The sequence below is a fragment of the Protomyctophum bolini genome (genome assembly GCF_963924005.1).
Source record: "Protomyctophum bolini genome assembly, chromosome: 1".
Lineage (NCBI taxonomy): Eukaryota > Metazoa > Chordata > Actinopteri > Myctophiformes > Myctophidae > Protomyctophum > Protomyctophum bolini.
The window spans coordinates 21602130-21625769 of NC_137862.1; the positions used below are offsets into that span (position 1 = coordinate 21602130).

The 23640-nt window shown below is 42.3% G+C and overlaps 2 protein-coding genes across 4 annotated transcripts in view; one reads left to right on the forward strand and one right to left on the reverse strand.

The window, feature by feature from the left end:
- Positions 1-5829, forward strand: part of kctd15b (potassium channel tetramerization domain containing 15b) — a gene marked incomplete at its 5' end in the record, with an annotated part of 41754 nt that extends 35925 nt beyond the window's left edge. For all 3 annotated transcript variants that reach the window (XM_080772209.1, XM_080772210.1, XM_080772208.1), the window contains one exon: positions 670-5829. In XM_080772209.1, coding sequence (XP_080628335.1) covers positions 670-828 — 159 coding nt within the window. In that variant the 3' untranslated portion in view covers positions 829-5829. The remainder of the gene's footprint in view (positions 1-669) is intronic.
- Positions 5830-11074: 5245 nt separating this feature from the next.
- LOC308318850 (transcription initiation factor TFIID subunit 4) overlaps positions 11075-23640 on the reverse strand; it is a 118696-nt gene continuing 106130 nt past the window's right edge. Inside the window, exon 14 of the mRNA XM_080768523.1 lies at positions 11075-12706. Coding sequence (XP_080624649.1) covers positions 12533-12706 — 174 coding nt within the window. The 3' untranslated portion in view covers positions 11075-12532. The remainder of the gene's footprint in view (positions 12707-23640) is intronic.

Genomic DNA, 23640 nt, shown 5'->3' on the forward strand with positions numbered 1-23640 from the left:
CTATCATGCGTAGCCCACATCCCTTTGAGCTCATGCCCTCAGATCTGTAGCCGCCGGATCCAAAAGCAAGCGGCATGAATATTGCAGAGACTATGTGATGTCGGAATCCCCTCTGGTTTTATTCCATCGCACCTCACAGTGGTGTGATTGGACGGAATGGGGAGGTTCGTGTAATGACTCGAGCTACGCGTTGGGATTGATGAAGACCTGGGTCATTGGTACAGTATGGGGTCGATATTTGATGTTCATGTTGTTCAAAAGTTTGAAGAGAAATCTAACTTCGTGCATATTTATTTGATAATTATAATCCTGCATTTTCTTTTTATCGCCCAAGTGCTCGATTTGTATTTAAGCAGATAAATGTAGCATGCATAATAAAAAGATTGCTATCCGAGCAAACACTGGCATCAAAAAAAGATGTATGACTGCATCTGAATTGGTGGCAAATTATTGTGTTTACCACATTCCTTTCTGCGCTTCCTTCAGTGTTTTGTCTTTACGGACAGCAGGAAAGCAGAGCTTTGCTCGTGTACACAGAAAGAGGCGGGACGATTAGAACAGGACGAAGCACATATTAGGTCCAAATGCAGGGTTCTTCTTAAACACTGTACCATAAATAGTCAGATAAGTGTGTTATATTAACCCCCTTGTGCTTTCCCCCGCCGGCAGGTCCTGGAGCGTCTGTTCCAGAAGGGCTTCAGCGTGGCTGCGTCCTGCGGCGGCGGCGTGGACTCGTCTCAGTTCAGTGAGTATGTGCTGTGTCGCGAGGACCGACGGAGTCTCTCCATCAACACGCCCATCAGGATAAAACAGGAGCCGCTGGACTAGAGCACTGCTGCTGTGAAGAGAGGGACTTCTGGTGGTGAGAGGGGGCCCATGCAGCCTCATCACCCCCCCCCCCCCCCAAAAATAAATAACACTCACCGCTCCATAATCACTTCCAACAAGAACATACCTGGTTACCCTCTGAACCCCCCCTCGCCTCTACTACCCGTCCAAGCCCTCCAAAAAACAAACAAACAAAAAAACTGTTCAACACACCTAAGTATTAGCAGAGGCGCGTTACCTTTGCAGGCTCTGCGAGAACTCTTAAGGGGAATGTAGTACCGAACACAGAAACAACTAAAAAATGACCAAAAAAAAAACTCTTTCTTTTTTGGATTATGTAATAAAAAAGTACCCTAGAAACTGGTACCGTGACGAACAAAAAAGTAATAAAGGACTGAACAGCAGCTCTCTTGAACCGCTGCACCGTGTCCAGTTGATTTTCCCTGCCCATGCTACGGTGCACTGACCTCTCCTACAGTGACCTCCTGACCCCGGCCTGCTTCGAGGGACACAAGCCCCTCCTGCCCAGCCCCCCTCAGCCACTCAGGCCAGCTCATGGCAGCGTGTTGTCCAGTCCTGTGTCCGTGTGAGGCCCTGTGTCGTGTGGTAGTAGAGCGCTGACCGGGGCCCAGTCCACTTTATCGGGAGGCTTTCGGGGAGACTGAGGGTCTGGCAGAGAGAGGAGAGACGCTAGAATAAGGATGGCAAAAAAATAAGAAAAGAGAGAAACGTGTGTAACCAACCGTATCTGGTCTGCCAGCCCTCCTCCCAGCTTATCCAGATCGCCTCCCCCGTCCAAACCACCCACAACCAATCAACACACCTCACTACAAAAAGTCCTTGCCAATCCATCGTTTGTGAAATTGACTATTAACATAGTTCTTTTCCTTTATCTTTTTTTTTTGCTTCATTGTTTTTCTTTACTGTTTCTCAAGTATGTTACCTAATACCTACTCACTTTTGCTCCCCCCCCCCCCCCACCACAACCTGGTGAAAACAGTTATTAATGGGAATATTTTCAAATTTTTTCTCTCTCTCTCTCTGTTTCCTCCAATATGAAGGATTGTATGAACGTTGTAGTCATTAGCACCTGAGAGCTTGTGAGAGTGTTTTCCTGGCAGTGGCTGTAGAGACTGCTGTCCGCAGGCAACGTGGCTAAAGCGATCTGGCTCACAATGCATCCACAGCTGGAGAAAACAAGTCTTATTGTTAAATTGGGGCTGAAGAATATGGAGACTGTACGTCTACAGCGTTTAAACGTTTATTATTATTATAATTCAAATGTGTATCATATATATGGTAAAGAAGTGCTTTTGGAATTTCAGCTCTATAAAACATATCCTGGATCCCTTTAACCGGATCCGCTTCACAGCAACAACATGGCAGATATGTTGTGATTGAGCGAAAAGTTCAGCAAAAAATAAATAGGCTCTAGGCACAGCAGCCATGTTGAAAAAATACATTGGGCCTCTTCCTTATAATTTCCTTCATAGGTCTTACCTATGACACTAATGAAGGCTCTGTTCCAATGGGTCTCAAAGTGTGGTCCAGGGACCCTCATGGTTCCTTGAGGGGATTCCAAATGTCCCCTTACAGGTGTGTAAGTTAACACCAGTGGGTCCTTATTTAAAAGTTTGAGAACCAGTGTGCTACACAGTGTAGCACAGTGGTGCCTTAATTAGTATTAGTAATTAGTAAGACCAAGAAGAAGTAAGAAAGTGGCCCAATTTCGATCTAGCCTATTGTTAAAAAATGGAAAGAGCGAAATTGCACAAGCTCTGAAGTGTAAAGTTGTCTGAGCCACGAATGTTTAGGACTCGAGGGCCAACGGAGGAAGTTTGAGGTTTACCAGTATATCTCCCAATGATTGTCAAGAGATGTACTCTAAATGCTTGATGACACTTGTTTTTGCACTTAAATATATAATGTACAGAACGGCCTGCCCAAGTAGGCTACTACCCTCCACAAATATGTTGTGGTGTGATGACCACTGCCACATCAAGCGTTCACGAAGAGCTCTATTCTAAAATGTTATACGTCTGCTAGGACAGAAAACTTAAGAACTAAGAATTATTAAAGCAGGGTGCAAAAATGTTAATATTTTTGTCAACTGAGACTGGTACCGACTACTATTTAAAAAATTGATGTCTCTTTACTCTGTAAGAGGAGGGGTCATTTCATGTGAATTACAGATAATTTTGGAACACGGCTCTGTGTTGTTTTAGGGGAGGTTATAAAGACATTGGAACATTTAAAGAGCAGAAAGGTGGTACAAAGATTAGATGCCCTGTTTTAGTGATTGTATAAAAGGTAAAGTCAAGAAAGTACCTCTTTCTACGGTTGGTGACAGAAGACACACTGGGTTATTATTATTGCGTACAAAATGGTTTCCGCCTAATAATACCTCAAAACAAGGGTATTATTTGTTCATCTGAATTCCTCATCTAGATGACTTGTTGAGAGAGGCTTCACACCAACTTTAAGGCAGAACGAAAGACACTGGTTTCATTTCTTTCTCTCTGTGTGTGTGTTTTTTTTTGTACTGTCACTTCTAAGCCTGAGTTATTTTAGTGACTCCTTACATGTCTGTATGACAGAACCCAGCTTGAACCGTACGCCCCGCATCAGAGCAATTGTTCTCAAAGAGCCAAGTGGGAGGCACTTACTCCATTCTGCCCACACTCCTTTGGTCTCATTCTAAACATTTCTGCATCAAAGACAGAAACAAGAAAGGGCCAAGTTTTCATACTTTGCGTGTATGTGCACGTGTGTGTGTGTGTGTGTGTGTGTGTGTGCGTGTGTGCGTGCGTGCGTGCGTGCGTGCGTGCGTGCGTGCGTGCGTGCATGCGTGCGTGCAAAACTTACAGATGCTGTTTATTCCATTCCAAAACATTGATGAAAAAATAAACACCCCCATGGCCTATAGTCTGATCTGTTAGGGCACTGGCAGTTTGCTTTAGTCAATGATATAGGTAGGGGAGGTTATTTCTAATAACCAGTTGAACATATTACAATCCAAGATGCAGGGATAGTTCTGCAAAAAAACAAAAAACACACATTTTCATAATATCTCCTGGATGGCCACTGATTAAACAAACTGTAGTAATGAAGATGAGCTTGAGTGTGGCTCTTGGTCCGGTATGGACAATCCTGGGGGTGGGGGGGGTTCTCCTCTCTCACAATCCAGCTTGTCTTTGTTGTTGTGAGCCCGCTTGTTGCCCCGCGCCTTTCGCGTCCAGTCGCCTCAAAGGGAATAGCCAATCAGGGCCTTTCATGTGCCGAGGGACGTTGGGCTTCAGAGCGCCTCTCCACACACTCCCCCCGGGCGGGCCTCCATCTGAGCAGCGCCAGTAGAGAGAGACACGGGTTGTACCATCACCCTGTCCCTCCCGCTGTGTCACCCCTATTTGTTCTGAGCCTCCTCCCCAACCCTCACTGGACCACAGCACAACATGCTCAAACAAAGTGATGAGTCAAAACTCCAAACCCCCTCCTCCTTGAATAGCCATCTGGGATTCAAGATGTTCTTTGCCAGATTCTTTGCAGGTTCTTTGCGGCCAATGTTTTGAGCTGAGTGAGTGAACGAACAGCATTTAGTTAGTCTTGGCTTAGTCCTCGATGACACAAAACACACAGGATCATTTGTTATCCAGGAGCAAAGGAAAAGAATGTTTATTTTCTCTCGTGTAACTTTATAACTTGCAATGAATGGGGTTCTTGGAAGGTTTGAAGGACCCAAGGGTCATGAACACTAATCTGTAATTATGTGCCCCAAACAGCACACACATGTACGAGCGCACACACGCACACAGACACACACGGATGCACGCACGCACGCATACACGCACGCACACACAGCAGCTGAAGTGATAGACAGCATACCTCTTTACTACTTAACATGCAAATGATGGGTGTAAACCTCATAATTATGTCCAAGACTGTTACTTTTCAGGATTTAAATTCAAAAGTACCAAGTGGGGCGTTAATTTGTACTGTACGGTGCTGTACTGTACTGTACTGTACTGTAACTGAGGTAGTAGGCATGTTCAGAACTTCAGACTGGGCAGTGCAGTGGCCATGTTCAGAACTTCAGTCTGGGCAGTGCAGTGCAGTGGCCATGCCCATGAACCTGGCATCCAAACCACCTCCAAGGTGGGTCAGTAGAAACTCGTCATGGAGTGTCCGTACAGTGGTTACAAAAATGTATGATAGATATCGGTCCTTAAGCTTGTCATCTCCATTCAGCTTTTTCTTTTCTTCCTTACTTTGTCGTTCAAGACCATCACAAGAGTAGTGGTAAAACAGGCAGCTTGCAGATCCACCATTTATATAGCTCTATTTCTGAAAATAAGAAGTGAAGGTGATTAAGTCTGTCTGTGGCAGGTATTTATTTAACCAATGGAAAAGTATTAACAAGAGCTTGTGAAGTTGTGAGTACCGGTAAATAACAACTACATTGGATCCGTTGGTTATTTTTCTCCCCTAACATTTCCTGAAAAGTAACGAAAATTGATACCATATTCGATCATAATACAGGATCACAAAAAAGTAGTAGATCTACAGTACAAGCTTTGTGGCGCATTTTGAGCATGTAGATCTATTTTTGTTATTTGAATTTGTATCCTGAAAAGCAACAGTTTTGGACATAATGAGGTTTCCACCCGACAGAGATGATAAGTGATGTTACTTGTAACATCACTTGTAACACTACAGACACTCAGTGACAGACCTGTTTGTACAGTAATTGTATATTGAACTTGAACTATCAGGACTGCTTTTGTTTTGTTTTATTTTGTTTAGTTTATTTGTTTAAAGAACCCTAATGTTGCTAAGTCCTCTTCGTGGGAGAGTAAAATAATGAAAAAAAGATTTCAAAGCATTACATCGTGTACATAATGGATTCAAACATTGCAAAAGGGTATACTAAAGGTGCAAAATGTATATTATTTAAAGTGTTTAAAACAATTAGACTGTGGTATTAAAGGGCATGTGTTCATTTTACAGTGTCTCCATTTGATTTCTTCTTGCATATTTGCGATAATAAAAAGGATGTACTGTATATGCACGGTCGTGTTCCCTGCTGTTACTGTCACGTGGTTGTTGTATGTATCAGGGGTTCTCAAAGTGGGGTACAGGGGCACCCGTGGGGCCCTTGAGTGGGTTCCAGGGATTGAAGAACAGTTTCATTTCACTATTATTTCACCAGCTAAGTGAGACCAGTGAGAGAGTATGTATGAGGATTACTACTCACATTGTAGGTTTCACTCTCCACTGTTATTTCCCCACCTACAGAAATAGACTTCAATGTTTTTCAGCTTCCACCAACAGTTCAGTGCAGCATTGAAGGCCTTATAAATAACAGATCAAAATAATACTTTAAGAAACATATAAAAAAGAAAACACTTAAACAAAACTATTAAACAACATTAAGAAACTGTAAAACAGGTAACAACTTTACACACTGGCCCTAGTAGCTCTCTGCTAGGTGCTTACAGGTTGTTGTTCCTAGCCCAACTAAATCACTGCCTCTGCAGCCTCCCTCTTATAAGGAGTGGATCCTACCACATGATATGAAATCAATTAACAGTCATTAAGTTAACCCAACTACACATTATCATAGCCTGCTATGACTGATGGATGTTGTACAACATAATATAAGATACCTTTCTCACACATAATTATGATTAAAAGACAATGAAATTATTGCTCTTAACTACAGACAGACAACACACCCCTCCTCCGCTACTATACTTGGCACCCTCCAATCTAGAGAGGTGTGTCAGCACTCAGCACTGAGGGGAGGTGACCAATCAATAAACAGAAAACTTCAAACATTAAAATAACTACTAAAAATAAACACTGTCCATGAACAAACACTTCCACACAGTCACTTCCCAAAGCCAGCTGGCAATGTTGGTCAAACAGAAGCTGCTGTACAGTGTAGTTATTAGTAAAGTGTAGTTATTAGTACATTGTCCTCTTACCACTGTAGCTTGAAAGAGAAATGAAGCAGCGAGGGACGACCACTATGAAATTGTGTTGCAGATTAAACCTTTTCATAGATGACTTCATAGTAGACTTGTTTGACGACCCGTCATGTCATGTTGAATTCATGTTAACGTGTGTTGTCAGATCTTTAACCACTTAAAGCCTCAATACTTAGTGAACTTGACCTTTCACTCTGTACTTGGTGCTATTTTTATGTTTATAGGGAATGGACGCTATAAGGTTAAAGTGGTTAATGAAATGGAAAAAAACACCCTATCACACAAAATCTGGCGGCCCGCCTGTAGTAACTATGAAGACCCCCAAGGGGTAGAATTCTCTACTAACAGCTTTCTCTTATGGGGGTCTAATGTATGGCCTGGCACTATTAAATGGTGGATCCACTGCCTATTACTACCTATCAACTTGGGACTCTTTGATATGGAAAGGTTTGAGAACCACTTATTATATTATCATTAAAAAAAGAATAGTATGATTTATAATTCTCACAATGCACCTGACAATTCTTTCTGTACATCGATGACACTTAAATCACAAACTATCTCACAATCTATTATGTCTTGGTGTATGTCGGAGACCTTTCACTGTACACGGTGCTTTAATTTCGATAACATTGAATTGCAATTTCCGCAATTTCCGCAATTAACATTTCCGCAATTTCCGCAATTTCCGCAATTTCCATTTCCTCAATTTCCTCAATTTCCATTTCCACCATTTCCGCAATTACCATTTCCGCAATTTCCGCAATTTCCATTTCCGCATTTCCGCAATTTCCATTTCCACCATTTCCGCAATTACAATTTCCGCAATTTCCATTTCCATTTCCAACTATTAATGGCAGCTGGGTTTCATCATTCAAATAAAATAGAATTCTGTCCGTTTTAAAATTATGTCAGGGAATAGGGATACACAGTATATGTCTTTCATTTGCATTGCATCTCCCCCCCCCCCAAGCTTTTATTTTCGTTCGAGTAATAGTACAACTCTAATAGTATTACTTATAATAATGTAATTAAAGATAACTTCATTCAGATTTATTTATTTTTATTTCATTTTCCAGATTTTTTTTTCATCTTTTTTTTAGATTTTCATTGGTGGGCCAGTCATAATGGTCCCGCGGGCCTGATGTGGCCCGCGGGCTTGAGGTTGAGTATCACTGGCCTAATACATTTATCAATTTATATGTTGGCTAAAACAGTAGATCTACAAGCTCACAGAGGGTCACTTTGCACTATAAGAAATGGTGTAAATCTTCTCTTGTAGGGGGTCTCTGGCACAAAACCTTTTCAGATGGGAGTCCGCGGCCAAATAAATAAAATTGTGGGGGTCCTTGAGATGAAATAAAATGGAGAACTACTGATTGAATCAAAGCTTGAACTCTCAATGTCCTTAGAGTTAAACTGTGAAACCGGCTACATCCTTCTACACTCCAAAGGGACTAACAAATACTGGGCCAATATCAAAGACAAAAAACCAAAACCAATACAGTATGCTCCCAAACCCTAATATTTTATTATACAGAGTTAAACGGTTTGGTCTTTTTCAAGAGACATGCTGCTTAATTAGCAGCAGGATCCTAAGGGGACTTCAGTAGCAGCGTTCAGCTTGGTTTGTATAGGCTACTTAGCATGTGTTAATGTTAGCAAATGGAAATTAAGTAGGATAAATGTGTTAATTTGATTCTCGCTAAAACTGATGATTCTTCGATTTTATTTGTTATCAAAATTCTTCCAAAAACGCCATACAATGTTTTGTATGTTTGAATATTTTAATTACATAAAATAATGTATGCTTAGCAATGATACTGGTCTTACCATTGTTAATTATTATATTATATTGCTACAGTAGGTCTACGGGAGAGTAAATAATTAAGGATATAAGTCAGCATCTGTTCAGTTTAGTAAACAGCTTATTTATTCCATTACAAAATAGGTACAAATACAGAAGTATGTTTTTTTTCTTCACACAAACAAGAAATTTTCCAAGATATGTACAAGTTTACCAAAAATAACGTAGTTCTAATAAACACATGGTTCTTGTAGACAATATTTACAAATTATCCTTACATTTAAAACATGAATACCCCCCCCCCCCCCACTGTGTACAAGTGTAATATTGTTCCTAGCATTTTGGCTAAAAAGCTGTAGCAGTATAAGGGCCGCCTGTGTGTCACCAACAGAACAAAAACTAAAATCATACAAAGCGTTGTTAAAAAAACAACAATACAAAAACCATTTGAAATCACTTTACTACAAACTGTTGTGCTTCTGTGCCACTTTTATCCTAGTGGTAGTCTACTTTGAAATCAAATTAATTTGCATGACATGTAATAAGAATAAATGCCAATTGCTACATAGAATGCAAGGAGGAAAAAATATTATTAATTTAAAAAGAAGAAGTGCCTTTTTTATCCTAGTGGTAGTCTACTTTGAAATCAAATTAATTTGCATGACATGTAATAAGAATAAATGCCAATTGATACATAGAATGCTCCTTAAGGAGGAAAATATATTATTAATTTAAAAATAATAAGTGCTTTTTTTTTTACAGCGATTCACAACGCTGTTTAATACTTTATAGGAGACAACGGGATCTGGTACATTAGTGACAGCTTTTAGTTGTCAGGTTAAGATGTTAAAACACATATACACATACATATGCAGTATACGTCAAAATGCCATAATGCACATTCATTTTCGTTTAAAGTGTTTCCAATTTTTAAATAAATTACAATAGCTGTATTCAGTTTTAACTAAACAAAACAAGGATTAAACAAAGAACGAGGATTAAAAGATAATAATAAAAGGACCAGAGAAGCCATTGCGATTGGTCAAAACAGGAGATGCTGCAATGATGGACACAACTAAGACAAAGGAATAAAAGGGCTAATTGGTACTTCGCTGCACGCTGCATAAAAACAGCAGATCTACAAGCTCACTCAGATCTGGCATTTTGTGGTGATCTATTCATGAGTGAAAAACAATAAAACAAACAAAAACAAAACATCTGAAATTAATACTTTTCTGTCACTAAGTTATTTTGTCAACCAGTTGTTTTGTACTTTCTTTGAAAAAGTGCCATAGTCTTACATTTTCAATATTGATCATTTTGGTAGTCCTTAGGTAGGGATTAGGGGTTGCCATTGGTAACATCGTACAATTTCTGTAAAAAAGATTTCATTTCTCAACCAAAGAACGGAGTGGGCGGCCCCCAAAAATGGACATGCATGCTGTCTGGATAAATATGATCATATTATGAACATGCAATATGCCCATTTATGGACATGCCCGACTTCAGAGCAAATCAATGTTGTTGGGCAATGGTTTCTGTTGTGTGTGTTGTCAGCCCCGATTTTGATCAGCGGGACATGGAGAGTGGGGGAGGGATTTTACCCTATTTTACCTACATAATGACAACCATGTCATTATGTAGGTAAAAGTGCAAATCTGCATTGTTAAGTAACGGTTGACATCAGCGCAAATTGATGTTAAAGCAATGGTTTGGTTTCAGACCAGAGCTAAATCAGTAAGAGGGAAAGAGAGAGAGGGGGATATAAAGGCAGAGTGAGAGAGGGAAGCAGGTTATTATATGACAATGTAAGATAAGCAATAACACAGCTTGATAAGGGAGGGAGAGTGAGCCTATTTCACCTGCGTACTCTGGGTGCCAGTCTATGGCGTCTTCCTGGCTACCTGTAGCTGTGTAAACCAACAGCTTAACTTAAACTGGTTCAATTTGATTTAATACATATGTGCATGTTATTTGTCATTTTAATAAATGCATTGCACTAGTAGGGGACCATGGTTGATAATATCTCTGTTTGGAAAGGTTCAAAAAGGTACTGTATGAGTGTATGTAACTAAAAAGGATATAAGGAAGTAGATGCAAAAATCAGAAAATACTAAACAGAAAGATAAAAAAATAAAAAAGAACATTTAAAAACAAATTGTGGTAGCATGGTCAGTGGTGGAAAGTAAGTACGTACATTTACTCAAGTACTGCACTTAAGTACAATTTTTAGGTATTTTTACTTTCGTAAAATGCAGTACTACAATTTTCAATTATTTTACTTCTGCTCCACTAGATCTCAAAGGTAAATATTATACTTTTACTGCACTATAATATTTGAAAACCCCTATAGTTACTACCGGTAATTACTTTTGTATATTTTGATTATTACAAAATCACTATAATTTGGAAATTTGAAAAATTCCAATCTATGAGTGCAGAATGAGTACTTTTAGTTTTTGATGCAAATACTTTTGTACTTTTACTCTAAAGTAAATTTTGAATAGCGAACTTGTACTTGTAATTATTTCTACTTCTTCCATAACTGAGCACGGGCAATGACTGAGCAATGACTCCTCCAGCGGGTTGAGATGGAATCTCTACCTTGCAGGTAAAACAAAAATGTATTTAAAAGGATTAGAATCTTATTTTGACTCGAATGACTTTGAAGAACTTTTACAAAAAAGTCTGATTTCTTAATATAGACACCTTTTTCTTTAATTCTTTCTTTCTTTTTCTTTCTTACAAAGCTTACATGTGATTAAAAAACTATAATACATGCGTTTTAAAATAATTCAATTAAACTATTTACACTTTTACCCCTGATTTATACTTGGTTGTATGGAAGTGTCATGCACCGAAAAAAGAAAAGAAAATGCATATATGTTTTTGTCACATGCGTTATTATGAGCTTGTAGGTCTTCAATTTCTTTGATGTGTAACACTGGCGCGTAATAAACCAAATATAAATCAGGCATTGGAGAGTAAGATAAGTGGAAGTTAGTTATGTGATGCAGTTGTGGAGAATCAGAGACATTTCAAATCAAACGTCTCTTAATTGGTCAGGTTTCAATATTAAATGCATCCATTGAACGGCGTTCAACAAATAAGGATATCATAGGCTGTATCAAGGGGTGAACAGGTTTCCTCATTTTGAGCTGATGGGGTTATTCGAGCTACTGCCTCGAACACCTCTCTACCCAACATTACTGGCTCAAGTCCTTTGACATGAAGACACACTTTCGCTCCTTAACTTCAAACTCCCCACACTACGACACAAATAAGAACTTGCATGGTTGAATATCAGTGACCTATATGTACACATATCCATCGTGAAGCTAAAACAGATAACACGCAACAATTACATTTATTTTTGTGAGTTTTTCTTTCATTTTTTCCCCGTCCCTTATTCTCTCTCACACTTCTCTTCTTCTCATCAAAAGCTACATGGAACGTCACCACAGTACACATGGAGACACTGAGTTGATACATTAGACCCGAATAGGCTCTATGCACAGCAGCCATATTGGAAATAAATTGAGCCTCTTCCCTATTTCCTTCACAGGTCTTACCTATTATACTAATAAAGGCTCAATTTAAAGCACAGTGGTTCTCATACTTGTTGAAGTTGTTTCATTGCAAAGCCCTCCATAAGTAACTAATGTGCAAATACATACACTCTCATAGTTACACACCCGTAGTGTAGCAGAGCGTTTCCAGTGAGCCACCGTGCCACCGTCAGCACCCTGGATCTGTTTGACCAGAAATGGAACAGCTAGCCTTCATTAGTATGAGTGGTAACACCTGAAGGAAGTAAGGAAGATATGCTCAATGACTTTCCAATGTGGCTGCTGTGCATAGAGCCTATCTGAAGGCACGTGGCGGGGAGGAGGAGCAGGTTGAGGCGAAGCTACTTGAGCAGGGCGCGGTACAGCAGGAGCGAGTGGGCCGTCTCCCGCTCCTGCTCCATGTAGAAGATGAAGTCCCTGAGGTTGACGCGGGTGATACGCTGGCGGCCATGGCGCGAGGCGGATGCGGACGGGCTGGACGAGCTAGATGGAGAACTCACCATGGTGCCTGAAACCTGCACACGCATACACACACACACACACACACACACACACACACACACACACACACACACACACACACACACACACACACACACACACACAGACAGACAGATACACACACACACACACACACACACACACACACACACACACACACACACACACACACACACACACACAGACACACGCACGCACGCACAGGAAGGAAGATATGAGGAGAAAACATTTCTCTTATGCTGAGCACAGAGGTTTAGCCAGTGGTTCTCTCAACATTTTGAATTTCGAGGTTTGATTTGCCCCCATTTGATGCAGTCAGAGGAATTAAGATGTCATCTAGGCCTGCCAACATACATTTCAGTCGACTAAATCAACTCTAGATTTAGTTGACTAAAATCTTATATTTAGTCAACTAAAACCAGACTCAAACTGAACCACTGTAAAGGTTACAACATCAAAGTGAAGGCAGGTCGACCCGCTGACAAGGTGGTAGAACAACTTGGCAACCGCAAACAAGATGTAACTGCATGCTGGTGTGAGCTGGTGTGAGCCCACCGTGAGCACGAGGTAACAAAAGGATGATTAATATTTGACATTTTGCTGGCCCAAATCCCAAAACACGAGCAGGAAGGTGAATCACAGCTGTATGATCTAGGGACTGAAGGGCCGCTGTTATTCAACGCCAAATGCGTTTGCAGCTTTATTGTCACAGTTTTACAGGTAAAATTGGGTGAAATATTTGTTTTTGTGCATAGTTCCCATCGTATCATTCTCCCAGGAAATTTAAAGAAAGGGAAGAAGTGAGCTAAGGAGATCAAGGCAGGAAAAGAAAGAAAGTTTAAGTGCTTTTACCACAAAAGGTACAGGTACAGGTAAAGAGATTTCTTCTGTGTGGTCCTATACAAGCTTTTGCAACAAACGTAAATGGTAAATGGTGGCGCTTTACATATATTGTGCATTACATTCACCCATTCATACACCGATTTTGGCAGAAGCAATGCAAGGTACCAACCAGCACATCGGGAGCAATTTGGGGTTCAGTGTCTTGCCCAAGGACACTTCGACCTACTCTCACCTATGGTCATGAAGTGTGGGTCATGACCGAAAGAATAAGGTTGTGAATACAAGCGGCCGAAATTAGTTTTTTCAGACGGGTGGCTGGCATCTCCCTTAGAGATAGGGTGAGAAGTTCAGTCACGTGAGAGAGTAGAACATCAGAATAGAGTCACTGCTTCCCTTGCCTGGAAAGGAGCCAGCTTAGGTGGTTTGGGCATCTGGTTAGGATGCCTCTCGAGCGTCTAGGGAGGTTTCGATGCATGTACCACTGAGAGGAGACCCCAGGGCAGACCAAGGACCAGATGGCGGAATTACATCGCCACTCTGGGCTTGGAACGCCTCAGGATCCCCTAGGAGGAAGTTACTAATGTTGCTCTGGAGAGGGAAGTCTGGAGCTCTCTGGTGGAGCTGTTGTACCCGCCTACGGATAAGCCGTTTAAAATGGATGGATGGATGGATGGATGGATTAAAGGCAAGAAGTATTCCAGTTCCGACCCAACTTTTAGGGATCTGAACCAATTAATTTGGTTCAAAGTTAGGCAGGAAAAAAGAACGGAACCGGTTCAACCCTGGTGGAAAAGGAGCCAAAGTGAGCTCCAGGGACTCTCAAGGTTCTTTGAGAACTCTGACGCGTACAAATGGAACCAAATGGACCTGTTAGTGTCCATTTGTACACTGTCATCCTTCAGATCCTTGAAATTTTAATATTTGATTACCACTGTCCCAGCCCATCCAAAAGGTATAAATCACAAGTATAAGTAATTCAATGTTTTGTTAAACGGTACGGTACCCATGGAATACTGCACTGCCTTTTTAAGCAACTCCACGCCTTCATTTAACCGAAGGAAACTTCACACGGAGTCAGCAACGAGAGAATGAGATGAAAAGACTAATAACGTCCAGGTCTTCAGGTGCCGTCGAGGGAAAAATATAATTATTTTATTAGCGTCTATACTAGTTGAACGCAGGGGCCGAGTGGAGAGCAGCACCAATGTGCTCCGACTGCAGGGAAATCATCATTTACTTAAGTGTGTTTTATGGCTCTTTATATTGGCATGGTATATGAACAGATCTTTCTCTCAAAATAAACAAGAGTCAGGCTGACATAGATCTGAGCTGACGGCTTAGTCTGAAATGAAACCCTTGTTGTTCTGTATTCAATCCAGGAAAAATGAAAAGATAAAAAACCCGAATGTATACACAGCAGGCTCGATAGAAATCAGGAAGGGGGAGGCATTTACATTTGGAAATGAGAAACACCGGGAGAAGAAAAGCTCCATGATACAGCCAGTGCCCACACTTGAACCCGGGCAATGGAGAGAAACACAAAGGCAGGCGCTTTTGCTTCGGGAACACCCTGTCTCACAATTACATTGATTGCACCGGTCTATAAACACACAAAGTACAGACGGGGGTCCTAATTGCTAACATACGCGTCGACGGCATATGAATTTACAGGATCCAAACAGAGTCCCTCCAGCTCACCCCCAGCGTATATGCTATATGCTTGGCTTTGTAATGCACAACTCCATGACACCACCTAACCTCAAATTCTCCAAACACACTCTGCGACCTCTCAGCATGTTTAGGAGAGTAAATTGTGGCCTCTCTCTCACAGCCAACCACTCCATCTCCTGTCTCTCCTCTGCCCATTGATGTTGACAGACGGGGAGGAGGGCTGAAGGGCTGAGGGGTTGCACGCGGAACAGCATCTGCACCCTGGGGCGGGCACCCATCCACCCGGTCCTCTCCCTCACTGAGGGGGCGAGTGACTCTGCCTAATCAGGCCAATCTTGGCTGACCACATGTGAAAGATGGGCCTGCCCGCTGCCATGCCAATTACTGCCAATCACGTCGCTTCCCGCTCGGGCGTCAGAGCCACCAGACGTCACCGGTCGCATCCATCCGTCTATCCACCTGGGCGGACGACACTGGGCTCTCTCTGGCCCCGCTGGCGGTAGGTTGCAGAGGTGGTGCAGCGACTGTGGCTGTGGTGGCATTGGTGGTGAGGAGGGGGGGGACTGTAGCTACCCATAATGCCTCATTCCCACAGGGGGACAGGGCGCAGGCTGGGTAAGTGATCCAAATACAGGGAGAAAGGTCAGGCTTCTGCCAGGGAGCCAAGCTGACTTCACTTAATTCTCCCCCCTCTCTCTCTCTCATCTCCCCCTTCCCTGTGTCTTCATATGCCCTCTATGTATGGCATGCCAGCAACCCAAACACCAGCCTGTTGTTGTCTGTGTCTATGGAGACCAAGGGCTCCCGCCACTACATGCCGAGAGCCATGTTGTAGAAGGGGAGGGGCAGAGTAAACAAGCAAAACACCAAACAAAGCAGATGGCAGAGAGTCGGTAAAAAAAAGGGAATGTGAGACGTCGTCGACCACGCACTCCCCCCGTTGACAGCAATTACATAATTACATGGTAATTGTGTCTGAAATTAAATGAAAAGGGGTAAAATAGCTCTGTTAAGGCCATGGCCACAGAAAAGATAAAAAAGAAAGGAGAGAGGGAGAGAGCAAAAATGAAAGTCTCAAAATTGGCTTTGTCGAGAAAGATCCATGAGGCAAAAAACAGCATCTGTCATTTTATCTGTGATGGCTGCTCGGGGGCATTATGTCATATGACATATCCATCGTACAGAGAGCGCAGCGATACTTCCATACATCTCTTCAGACATTTGACTTGTTCAGAGCCGGGGACAGAGAGAGAGATGAATAGAACCTGAGGAGAAGAGGGGGGGGGGGGAGCAGTGGAGAGTGACAGGGAGGGCTGACGGGAGGAGATGAATAGGTGAGAGGAGACGATGTTAGCGCTGAGCCCTGTCGCGACGCAGGGCATCACACAGGCATTATCTGTACATGTATACACTTACATGTTTGGAATCTGCTGCTAAGTGATGTCTCTCACTATCATATATCTAAATCATATACTTGCATGCACTTGCCCGAGCCTTGACAACCTTGCAAGGGTTAAAATGTAATTTAGATTGAGATGTTATGTATTGTTATGTATTTTATATATATATATATTTTTTATCCTCGTTTTTCATCATTTTTGACCATGGGCTATAGCCCATATCGTACGGCATACTATAGCATGCCGTTTTTCATCATTTTTGAGTTTTTGAAAAAAATGAAAAAATGACAAAAACGATGGGTTATAGCCCATCGTTTTTTATGTAGACAGGGGCAGGTTCATTTGTAGACCTGGCATTCTATATACAGATTCCCTTTCAATGTACAGATTATTGCTATTATACTGTTTAGAGACTGATGATGGGTCTTGGTTTACCTATAATCCTAGAATACTAGATTATTACTATTATCTCATGTTTTCCTTGTTTACTGTATATCACTCTGGATTAATCTGCTAGCATCTGCTATAAATGCCTAAATTGTAATTTGTAATTGCAAGTTGAATCGTTTCTACTTGCACAAGAGGGGCATATTCTGCCTCATTATATTCCTATTTTGTACTGTAATTCATATATTTGGCATAGAGTGAGTATGTGGTCTGTCTGTATAAATTAACAGTATGTAATACGGCCAGTGTTCTGAATATGCTGTTGACACTGTAACGATATCTGTGTTTCCTGTGATGTTGTAACGCCTGTCGGATTGCATAGCATTTTCTTGTGAACAGCTGAGCTTAGATTCTGTAATGACACTGTGATTACAGGCTGCTGTACAGGCCACATAATGTTTGTAGGCCTATACTGTTTGCTATCTCAGTGTGGGATGCTGTTTTTGACACTGTACTACCGTACTGTAGGTTTTGTCCTGCATAGTGCGGGCTATTTAGAGTGTTCAGTACTGTCGTATACCCTTTTGTCAGGTGAAACCTGACCTATGAACACTCATGAAATGTAAGCGACCATTGTGGGACCTAGTTGTAATTGGCTGCTTCTAGCCAATGGGACAGCAAGGCAAGGCAAGGGCAAAGCTCCCTTTGGCCAATGGGAAGGGGAGAGGCAAAGATCCCTGGCAGCCACGCAGGCTGCAGAGTGCAGACCGACAGTGCAGAGCAACGCAGCAGAGAAGCATGAGCACATGCACAGAGTGACGGGGAAGGAAGAGCTCATACTACAGTTATTTGACACGTTTGCAATGTTCGAAACGTCACTCGATATAATTTCAAACCGAACGCGGCTGAAACAGCGCAGTGCAGACAATGCACAACAAAACACAGTCATTGAACCATGCACAGAAAGTCGGAAACGAACGCAAACAACGGCCGCGAGGCGTGAGGTTGTGACACAAACATACACGTTACTAAAATATGGTGGGAGAACACAACGGAGACAGTGCTTATTTCACCTGACAAATATCACTATGTGATCATTTCTTGTTTGTTGATATTGACTGTGCTTCTTTTGTGATCTTTTGTTCCTATGACTGCACAGTACTTTACTCTTTATCTGTAACTTAACTGCTGTGCTTCCTACTGTATGGTGTCGGAATTTACCAGCGGGATCAATACAGATAGATCTATAATATTCTATAGATTTTAAATTGCACTTTTTTCTTCCTCTATTCTCCACCCATATGAAACTTTTTTTCTTTATTTTTGCGCAAAATGTTGGGAACTTCTACTAAAAAACTTTTCACCCAAACTTTGATACCGGCTTGGGTACCTGAAAGTCGTGCGGAAAATACTGGGAGCTGATGATAGGTGTGGTGCTCCACCTCGGCAATCCATCTCCCAGGGGACTAGCACTTTGTAACGGGGATGGACTCCTGCGTTCTGGCTGATACCTTCAATAAGCCTCTCCGACCTACTTACTTTACACTTAGAAACTTGTGATGTCACTGACGTGGGTGTGACAATAACTTTGAAGTTATTATGGACACTAAGCTGCAATTGGGGCCTTATCCTTACGATACATGATGCCCAGCCTGTCTGTATCTTTTTTCCAAATAACTTTAACTATGTATTTGCATTACATGATCCACCCATTCATACACACCTATTCACACACCAGCAGCCACACAGGGCACCAACCTGCTCACCATACATGGGTTCCGTGTATTGCCCAAGGGCACTTTGACAAGATGCCAAGAGGAGGAGAAAGATTCTCATTCAACCACTCTACCATCGCTGCATGCCCTATGTGGTTCATGTTAAAGATAGTCTACATGCAGTATAATAGAACTATTTAGGCAATTACAATTCAGGCATTTAGCAGACACTCGTAATCCAGAGCGGTTTACAGTAAGCAAGAACAACACATGGAAATACATCAAATACATACTGTAGTCAACATAAGCAAGCAATCTGACTAACAGTAGAATATCTGTACAATGAAACTAGTGTATACTAGAGTGCTATGTCTACATAAAATGCTACTGTATCAAAGTTACATAAATTTAGCCTTCGCCTCGTCGAGGCTAGTGCAAGTCCTACGGTTCTGTAGCAAGTGCTACAGAACAAAAAACTAGAGAAGTGTGCTCCTTGGAACTCAGGTTTCCACCAGGCCGAGTTGCCTCATCATGACTACAGAGAAAATGTATACCGTGTTACTGCTCCTATTATTAATTATTTCTTGTATAGTATTGTATGTCTTTATATATTGGTGAATTAAATACACAGGACCGCAATGGAAACAAGCCCTCAGGGCAAATCAGTGATGAAATTGTAATCTGTGATAAATGAGGATGAGGAATATGGGCAATTCTGGGGAAAAAATAAGATTGCAAACCGGAATGTTAAAAAGAAGACAGACGAAGTCCAACAGATTTAATTTAAGACGAGAATTTATATTGACTTCTATGCCAATTTAGCCATTCAATCTAGATGTGGTCAGCTTCTAAAAGGCACTATAGGGTCCAGGTGTTTTATAGTCTACCCGATGACCCCCTGACTCCACCCATCAGGGATGTGTCACAGTTAGACAAAACGAGGCACGAACCCTGCTGGCAAAACCGGAGCCGGCTTCAAGAAGAGGTGACAAAGGCACTTCGCACACTGAAGTGCAAGGGGAGATTGCAACAAATAAAATGTACTCAACACCCACCCCACCTACACAGTTTCAACACTCTACACTAGCCAAGAGGCAACACACATTTTTACTAAAGAGAATATTGGCAGGGTAGATAACATACTCTACTCTTATTCCACATTTATTATACAACCAGAGTGGAAGCCCAGCTGAAGCTTCTTTTTTTCCCCCCTCTGCTTTTATGAAAAACCAATCTACATTATTGTATTTAAGGCTGCTGCTTCTGTGTTGCAGCATACTTAAGCGATAACGAGAGAATGTTTCCGTTTCCACAGAGGGGCAGGGTTGACGGGTCACTCTTTCATGTTTGCAGCCCCCCATTCGAAAATCAACAATGTTCCCTCCACCTTCAGAGGCCAAAATTAATCCCCGTTTTGCTAAATTCACTTTTGATTAATAATGTATGCCCCCCCCCCACCCCTCCCCCCCCCCCCTCCTCTCTTCCCGTGCCTTGGTCCGCTTTTGACTCCCGTCTCTAATTGTGCGGTGGCAGCAGCGATGCTTCGAGCTGTCCTGAGGAATTTACATTCAAGCCGCCTTCATTGTTCGAAGGGTCCTTTTTCTTGCTGATCAGCGTCTTTTGAACCCTGAGTGGCACCGGGGCCTTGATGCCGGATCCAATATTGGATTTGGCCCAGGTCACACCTCAGGGCAGGAGGGTTAATGGCACACTTTGCCAGGCACACACAGAGCTGCTTGGCCCGGCACGCTGAATCAGCACTACCACACTCCTCACAGGAGGACGAGTTAGAGGCAGAGAGAGAGAGCAGGGGAAGAGATAGAGAGAGGGAGAGAGAGGGAAAGAGAGATAGGGAGAGGAGAGAGAGAGAGAGAGAGATAGAGAGATAGAGAGATAGAGAGATAGAGAGAGAGAGAGAGAGGAGAGGGAGAGGGAGAGGGAGAGGGAGAGGGAGAGGGAGAGAGAGAGAGAGAGGAGAGAGAGAGGGAGAGGGAGAGGGAGAGAGAGATAGAGAGCAGAGAGAGGTAGAGAGAGAGAGAGAGAGAGAGAGAGAGAGAGAGAGAGAGAGGTAGAGAGAGGTAGAGAGAGAGAGAGAGAGAGAGAGAGAGCTGAGAGAGGGAGGGAGAGAGGGAGTGTGTGAGTGTATGTGTGTGTGCGTGCGTGCGTGTGTGGAAAAAGTACTCATTTGAAATAGTGAAAGTATCAATACTGCAACTTAGAAACACTCCGGAATTCAAAAGTTACTTACAAAAAGTATAAAGTATTTTGTACCAAAAGTACTAATTATGCAGAATGTCCCATTTCGCAAATTTTCAAATGTATAAAATGGGCAAAAAACGGCCGAAATATATACATAGCAATATGTGTTTTGTAATAATAATAAAATGCACAATTAACTATAACTAAAAAAACTTACAATATCTCCATTTGAGATGTAGCGGAGTAGAAGAAAAGTACCTCAAAATTGAAAAGTGTGTGTGTGTGTGTGTGTGTGTGTGTGTGTGTGTGTGTGTGTGTGTGTGTGTGTGTGTGTGTGCACACGCGTGAATGCGAGCAGGTGCGTTAATTCCACAGCATTTGTGTGGAAGAAAGATGTTTAAGTTGTTGACGATGCAATATTGTCGTATTGTTGTCATGACTTTGATGTAGAAAGATCCCTTTAAAATCTTGACATCTACACCTCGGGCAAAGAGCAGAGCGATTGTACAACGAAGGAGACAAAGACAAGCAAAACAAAGAGGTGAAGACACTAGCATAACCAGGTCAATGCCTTTCACCCTAAAACCACGATTGAGAAGTGAACCACCGGCTAAATACTGGCAAATCCTTTACTGTGGTTGGTAAGAATCTGGCTGTTTTATCAGCCACTGTGGCAGGTAGCCAACCATGGTTTGAGGGTACAATTCTATTAGGCAAAAGAAAGTTAAGTTGGCTGGTAAATCAGTGAAAGCACGTGGCAGCAGAATATTAACCACAGCATCCCTATCATGCGATAAGGATGGCAAGAATAACACGTTTTAGTGTGGAGAATGGAGATGAGCTTTTTTCTGTGGCGTAGACCAGAGGGAAACAAGGGCCTGAAGAAGATGGCGAGGTTGAAACGTCATTGTTTTTGCTGCTGTTAATGTTTTGGAGCATCTAAACTGAAGCGAGTCGCGAGCCCTTTTTTCCGTTTCATGATTTTACTGCTTTTGCAGTCTGGCTCAGGACGGAGGTTGAGCGTTTGTCTTTGAATGTTTACCAAACAAGGACTAGACCAAAATATATTGGGTATATTACATTTAACTATTGCTGTTTTATGCCGATGTTATTACAATCCTGTAGCACTTTGAGATTTGTGAAAATGTGAAGTGCTTTAAAAATAAAACGTATTATTATTATTATTATTATTATTATTATTATTATTATTATTATTATTAGTATTATGATCAGTCAGTATGGCTGGCGGACAGGTTATTTGAAAAAGATCTGGTACTGTAGCTGGTTATGCATTTCTACATCTGTAAAGGCCACCATTATATAGCATGCGACTGACTGATGGACTGACAAACAGCCTGACTCTCTGACTGGACAATTGACTGATTAGCTGCGTGACTTGGCTGACTTGCTCGCTTGTTTGTCTACCTCTCTGACTGACTGACTGACTGACTGACCGACTGACCGACCGAACGCTTGCCTGGCTGCCTGATTGACTGGTTGTCCATGTGCCAGGACTCAAAGCTTTCCCACATGTTCTCCTCCACGCTGCATTTCAGCCGGGGAACGCTGAGGGAACGCTGACTGCGTCGTCCCTTTTCCAGTGTTTACAGCGAGGAGCCCAGCCGTGGGAGTGCAGTCCCGGCTCGCCTCTCCACGCTCGGCCTGCAACGCCTCTCCTATATGGCCGCCATTAATCAGCAACAGAAAGCCTCTCTCTCCCTCCTTCTTCATCTCTCTCTCTATCTCTCTCTCTCTCTCTCTCTCTCTCTCTCTCACTCCTTTTCCCTCGCTCCTCTACGCCCACAGACATGCTGGATGAGGCCATTTTGAAAGAGTTAACAGATGTTGGCTGATTTGCCCCGGGCTTTTCTGACATCGCCCGATGTGATGTATTTGATGTGGAGTTTATTCAGCTCTAATAAACGTATAAAGAATTAGAATAATAATTTGCAGATGTACGTACACAGATTATATGCCAGAGCGGCCCCCTCTTTGAAGCAGACAAGTCGGCCAAGATTAACAGAACCAGGGGTAGAGGATGAAAGCTTTTTCCTACCGATAACCAGTGGGGTCACAGGGTGGACTAATAATACCATCTTTTCGTGGGCAGCGACACAGATTGCCCTTTGTTTGTGTCAGGGGTCTCCCTTGTCTGTCGGAGAGTCGCCCTAAACAAATAGCCCGACGTTGTCACAAGTGATCTTCAAAAGGCGGGGAGCATGCTGGACCGTGCTGGGTAAAAATCTGGCCTTTTTCATCTCAATTGTGCTTTTTCTTTTTTTTCTCACGTGTCATACCGTGAACAACAAAAAGGAAAAGAACTGAAACAGTGTGGGGGAGGAATACAAAGGCGGTAGAGAGGGAGGGAGGGCTGGGCATTCTGATCATGGTGCAAAAAAAATGAGGGAATTACTCTCAAAACAAACAACTTCCATTTGGTTCACAACTAAAGAACAACAAATCTCTGAAATGGCCAGTTGCAGAGCATCTTAATGCCCACATAAACCATAAAAACAGCTCCACGGCTCCGCAGCAATGCATAGCAACCGTGCAGAATTTTCAGTCAAGGAGAAAGAGAGAAGGCAAAAAAACACCTTATTACTTCTAACTCCTGCAAGCCATTTTGGTCTCCAAAGGTTTTAGAGCGCCGCGGGCCATGTGTCTGCAGTGTTTCGGGAAATGACTTGCCTTCGCACGAACACTGCTATGTTCTCTGCAGCACTGCTGCCCCCA